Source organism: Salvia hispanica, chromosome 2 (genome assembly GCF_029641045.1).
Source record: "Salvia hispanica isolate PSC_SH4W2 chromosome 2, Shi_PSC_v1, whole genome shotgun sequence".
Lineage (NCBI taxonomy): Eukaryota > Viridiplantae > Streptophyta > Magnoliopsida > Lamiales > Lamiaceae > Salvia > Salvia hispanica.
In genome coordinates, this window is record NC_142693.1 from 38,976,126 (window position 1) to 38,982,800 (window position 6,675).

General features: G+C 36.2%; 1 protein-coding gene and 1 pseudogene across 1 annotated transcript; one reads left to right on the top strand and one right to left on the bottom strand.

The window, feature by feature from the left end:
• Nucleotides 1-637: 637 nt before the first annotated feature.
• LOC125198417 (3-hydroxy-3-methylglutaryl-coenzyme A reductase-like) lies at nt 638-2,597 on the bottom strand. Its single transcript, XM_048096764.2, has one exon. The coding sequence runs from the start codon at nt 2,476-2,478 to the stop codon at nt 796-798; it is 1,683 nt and encodes a 560-aa protein (XP_047952721.1). The 5' UTR covers nt 2,479-2,597; the 3' UTR covers nt 638-795.
• A 1,696-nt stretch (nt 2,598-4,293) lies between these two features.
• LOC125207128 (FCS-Like Zinc finger 3-like) lies at nt 4,294-4,696 on the top strand (annotated as a pseudogene).
• The last annotated feature ends 1,979 nt before the right edge of the window (nt 4,697-6,675 follow it).

Consider the following 6,675-nt stretch of genomic DNA (forward strand, 5'->3'; position numbering starts at 1 on the left):
AAATAGTATCAATATGATCTCTAAATTCTTTTATAAGACAATGAATCTATCATCTTCAAAATATCTTCACGTAGGTACTTTGCACCGCTCAATTGAAGTTCGGTAGAGAAAATTATAGTTGTTTTACGAAAGTTGTGCATTATAGTTAACTAGTAATAGAATTTTGGTGAAAACTTGGGATATAAGGATATACATGCCTTTCGAAGCCCAATCTTTTCCTACTTGAGATAACTTCAAGAATTCAAATCCTATGAGATCTAGACCTTTTTCACCTTTATAAAAAGGGTCCTTTGGGTTCATAATTTACATCTTTTTTTCAATCTCCCATTCCATCATATTTTTCTCTTATTTTATTTTTATCTTACACTCCCAGACGGAGAACCCAGGGATCCACACAAGAAAGAATCGAAACTGGTCTTTATCCCATCCAACAGAATATTTGTCCACGGTGGTATTTGTATTTAGGCCATGCGTGGCTAATTTTTTGGATTACTTCTAATTTGTAGTATGAATTGTCTGGATTTTAATTCTCTAGACGATGAATTTCCTATTTCTAGCAATTTAATTCTTTTTTTTTTATGGAGTTGATTAAATCGATAGCGTTCTTTGTAGAAAATAACAAAGGTAATTGGCACAGTTTACCAAAGAATAACTGATCGAATAATTGAATCAATAATAAAATTAAAAGTTCTAAGCTAGTACTATTTGATTGAGTCTATCCCCTTCATTATTACAACGGTTAGCATTGTTATTGTATGAAAACAAGAGTCTCACTGGTCTTTTTCATTCAGCAGCTCAAGACTTGATACTAGCAACATCTTTATTAGACCTGTTGTACTTCATATGGCTCTTGACTAGTTGGCCGGCTGCGATGGCAGACATGAGAGACAATTCTCCTGCAAGAACTGAGCCGGCGACAATGGTTGCCAAAAGGCGGGCGTTGGATCCAGGAGCCTCCTTATTGGCTCCCTTGACACCGAGCAGATTGAGGCAAGCGGACTGAGAGGCGAGTTGAGTCCCACCACCTACGGTCCCAACCTCAATACAAGGCATGGTGACAGAGACGTGAAGGTCCTTGCCATCGTTGACAGCTTCCATCATGGTTATGCAGTGGGAGCTCTCAATGTTTTGTGCTGGATCCTGTCCGGTGGCTATGTAGATTGCAGAGACAATGTTGCTAGCATGAGCATTGAAGCCCCCAAGAGCTCCAGCCACGGCAGAGCCAGTGAGATTCTTGAGCATGTTAAGCTCCACCAAGGAAGCAACATCAGTCTTGAGCACCTTATTGACAATGTCTCCTTGGATTACGGCCTCACACACAACTGACTTGCCACGGCCCTCAATCCAGTTGACTGCAGCAGGCTTCTTATCGGAGCAGTAGTTTCCAGAAATACCCATGACATCCATATCAGGGAACTGGTTGGTAAGGAAGTCCAAGGTGTTTTGAACACCCTTAGAAACCATATTCATTCCCATGGCGTCGCCCGTGCTGCATGAGAATCGAATGTAGAGATTCTTGCCAGCGACGGCGCATTTGATGCTCTGCAGCCTGCCGAATCTGCTGGAGCTGTTGAAGACGAGGGAGAGGGTCTCAAAATTAAGAGGATCTTCAAGGAAAAGCTTAAGCTCAGCAGCCCTCTTGGCAGAGCCGAAGCGGACGACAGGAGCCCTTGTCATGGCGTCTCTGTAAAGGGAGCTGGTGGCCCCTCCGGAGGCATATATAGCTTTACACCCTCTGTTGGTGCTGGCTACTAAACAGCCCTCTGTGGTCGCCATTGGAACAGAGTACTCACATTCGTCCAACAACAGCGGCCCAGCAATGCCCACTGGAATCTGCACATACCCCACTGGCATTTCACAGCACTGTCCAAGGATCGACTCGTAATCCAAGCCCTCCAAGGGAAGCCCCTCCAGGGATTTTCCTGTGATGCGTTGCAATGCCTCGCGGCGGATGGCGGCCGCACGGTGGCAGTCTCCCAGCTTTGATTCTAGAGCATAAGAGGGGATCTTCCCCTCCACCACCGACTTGATAATTTCCTCGTCGTCGGCGCTAACCTCAGTCTTCTTAAGAATATCATCATCGGATTTGGGAGCGGGAGCGGCAGCGCAGGGGAGTTTTGGTGAATCTTCCTTCACCATCAAGCGGTCGAATTCTTCCTCGTCATCTTCTTCGTCAATTGGAGCGCGGGGAATGACGATGGACTGGACGAAGCCGATGCCGAAGAAGCCAACAAGGTAGATGAATGAGGCCACGAACGTCACGATGGCTCCAATATCAGACAGACTAACCACGTGGAGAGGTGTTGAGTTACGGATCTTTTCCCGCCACCGGAGAAGCAGAAAGTATACCACCGAGAAGAACACAGTGAAGAAGAAGGCGTTTGTCAGGTATACTGGTACTGATACGGCGTCGGATGCCTTCTCATCAGCGGCTGCGGCTTTGGCTTTAGACTTTGACTGGTGGAGGCGGCCTTCCATTTTTGAATAATGTTTAGAGGTATGTTTGTGTGTTGCAGAGAAAGGGAGTGCAGAGTAGGCCGGACTGCACTGCTAACGCTGCTTTAAGTGGAAATTTTTGGTGTGGATTGAATTGAATTGAATGCTTAATGATGATCTACTTATACTATGATGAATATGTGGTCAAAAGGAAGGTGCTGAGCTCGTTCGTGGCCTTGAAAGTTGTGCTGCAATTTAATTTGTAGTCTTTAAATGAAATTTGGGTGTGAATGAAATTAAATAATCGGTGTATTAAACGTGTAATTATGACTATCTGTTTACAGGATGGTCAAAAGGAAGGCGCTGATGTTGGTTCTGCTTGCAAATGGAATTTGATGAATATTCAAATGCATTAAAGTCCATTCAGATAGTCGGAGTCCATTATTTTCAAAACAAGTAACTGATGTAGTGACTATTGAGTGAGTGGATGACTTCTACGTAATCATTAAATAAGTATTCCCTCCATTTTAGAAAAGTATTCCAGCCTTTCATGAATATGAGTCTCATTTTATATTTTAATTCGTTCATGTATAAAAGTTCTGATTTATTTATAACTAGTATCACGTATGTGCTATGCACAGATTAATATATTTTTAAAATATTAATTTTCAATTTTAAATTAATTAAATAAAATTAGAATCAATATTAACAATGAACAATATAAGTAATAATGTTTTAGTTATATAAGAATAAAACATCTATAAAAAATAATAAATTTTGAAACAAATCATATAATATAATTATAATATTTAAATATTAAATCATCTAGCAGGAAGATAAAGATCACATTGATAAATAATTATATTGCAAATGGCCACCGAGGTACAAAATACAATTGATCTAATCAAATTCAAGCAAGCAAGCAACGCTCCAAGTTTCATCCATACAAGATCTAGAAAATATAGGTATAAAAATTAAAATCAGAATAAATGTTTTAAGTTTCATCCATACAAGATCTAGAAAATATAGGTATAAAAAGTGAAATCAGAATAAAAGTGAAACATGTATACTAAACATGACTTAGTATATTAATAATTTAGTTGAAAATTAATTAAGTCGAAAATAGAGCATGAACATACCAAGGGAATCCCTAACGGTAAAAGTTTTGCCCCTTGCCCAGTTGACGTAGTTGACGCTGCTGTCCCAACCGGTGGAGTCGCCGACGATGTGCGTCGTCTGCCCGTACACCGCCGGAGCTATCACAAGCACAAAAAGGAGCGCAATGGCTCTACCCATTTTCATTTTACTATTTTTTTTTTGTTCGTTCGTCATTAGTGAGACATATTAGTGGGGTGGTAATTACAAACTAATGGGAAAAGTGGGAAGCGGTTATTTAGGTAGTGGAGGAGTATTTAGGCAGTAGAGAATCTAAAATCAATTCAATTTATTTTAATTTTATCGGTTGGATCCACTTAATCATATGATTAGCCTTTAAATTATATATATATATATATATATATATATATATATATATATATAGAGTCCCATTATTCACAAATCATCTCTTAATGACCGAACTAGAGACTAAATTTGGGCCCTTAGATGTAGTTTTTAATGGATGAGAATAGACCATGCTTTATTAATTTCACTCCTTCATTAGGTAAACAATTTACTTCAATCCAGGGGTATTTTGGCCAAAATACATTTAGGGTAAAAATTTTGCAGCAACCTTCATGCAATTCACGTGATTTTCTTCATTTTCAATTCTCTCTTTATCTTCTTCTCCAAAATCGACGAATTTCTTCTACAAATCGATGAATCTTCTGCAAATCAACGGATCTTATCATCAATTGAATTGAATCTCCTCCTCCTCCGATGAGCTCAGCTGCAGCAGCAGCATACTACTACACCGGATGCGAACACGACTACGAGCCGCACTTCCTCGATTCCTGCTCCCTCTGCGGCAGATCGCTCTGCCAAAACAACGACATCTTCATGTACAGGTAAAATTAGGTGAAAATCCAAGAGATTTGGAGCTGAATTGGTTAGCGGAGTTTCTAATTTGGTGGATTTTTGCAGAGGGAACACGCCGTTCTGTAGCCAGGAGTGCAGGCAGGAACAGATATAGATGGATGAGGCGATGGAGAAGAAGAAATGGAAGAGGTCTTCTTCCTCCAAGAGATCGAGCGCAGCGAGACAGAGCTCCGACGAATCTGACATCAATAAAGCTGTACGCACTGGAGTAGTGGCTGTGGCCTGAGATTATAAACTTGATTCCAAATAATTAAGTATACAGTATTTGAGAAGAGACTACTGATAAGTTCATCGGTGAATTCGCAACAACTGGATTCATTATAACAACAATTTAGTTCATTCAGTTGTGTTATTACTTCATTATAACAACAATTTAGTTCAATAAGAGTCGAATTGATGGCATACACATCAGTTAAAGATGTTACTTCATTATAATGTTTTATTACTTCATTTTTTTTGTGATTTACTTCATTATTATGTATTATTACTTCATTTTAGTAATAAAACCTACTGTATAAATAGATCATTTATATTACTTCATTATCATAACTTATTACTTCATTATATGAATTCAATACTTCATACTAACTAGATTATAGTTAATAGGAAAACAGATCATTTATATTACTTTATTATCATAATTTATTACTTCATCTTGTCAACTTACTATTTTATCAAAAAGAATATGTAGTTCATTTTAATGTGTTATAACCAATGTTTTAAAAATCGGACCGACCGGCGAACCGGCGTCGTTACTGGTTCACTGGTTCAACCGGTTCACTGGTCGAACCATTGGTTGAACCGGAATATATAATAAACACATATATTATATATAATTAAGAAATTTAATATTTTTATGTATTAAAATAGATGATGTTTATTAATTTAAGAAAAATTATTTCGTAAAATAATATTATAATTAAATACAAATTAGGTATTAAGTTTAGATAAAAATATTCATTGATGTCAAAAGCTAGGGTATATAAATTAAGTATGTAATATAAAAAATTTATTTATAGTAAATAATGAATCTTATATGGTACTAATAATAATATAGATGGTAAGTAGAGCATCATTAAAATATAGAGGATGATAATTATTTATATTATAATTAACAATTATATTAAAGAATATAAAATTAAAACGAATTATTAGTTTTTGTAGATAAAAATTTAATGGTTAATGTATAAAAATATTTGATGTTCAAATTGTTCAATGAGCTCATGTGGTGGAGTGGTAGAGGTCTTCTTATGTAGAAGAGAGGTCATGAGTTCAACCCCTACCAACAACAAATTTTAAAAATTTTTAAACAAAACAATATTAAACCGGTTTCCGGTTCACGGTCCAACCGGTCCGGCCGGCCGGTTCTGCCGGTTCACGGCGGTTCAATGCATTGGTGGTTTAAAGGAGTGAACCGGACCGGACTACCTACCGGTTCGCGGTCCGACCGGTCGAACCGGCCGGTCCGGTCCGGTTTTTAAAACATTGGTTATAACAACAATTTAGTTCAATAAGAGTCGAATTGATGGCATACTTTAATGTGCAAACAACACATCGGTTAAAGATGTTACTTCATTATAATGTTTTATTACTTCATTTTTGTTGTGATTTACTTCATTATTATGTATTATTACTTCATTTTAGTAATAAAACCTACTGTATAAATAGATCATTTATATTACTTCATTATCATAACTTATTACTTCATTATATGAATCCAATACTTCATACTAACTAGATTATAGTAGATAGGAAAACAGATCATTTATATTACTTTATTATCATAATTTATTACTTCATCTTATCAATTTACTATTTTATCAAAAAGAATATGTAGTTCATTTTAATGTGTTATAACAACAATTTAGTTCAATAAGAGTCGAATTGATGGCATACTTTAATGTGCAAACAACACATCAGTTAAAGATGTTACTTCATTATAATGTTTTATTACTTCATTTTTGTTATGATTTACTTCATTATTATGTATTATTACTTCATTTTAGTAATAAAACCTACTGTATAAATAGATCATTTATATTACTTCATTATCATAACTTATTACTTCATTGTATGAATCCAATACTTCATACTAACTAGATTATAGTTAATAAGAAAACAGATCATTTATATTACTTTATTATCATAATTTATTACTTCATCTTATCAATTTACTATTTTATCAAAAAGAATATGTAGTTCATT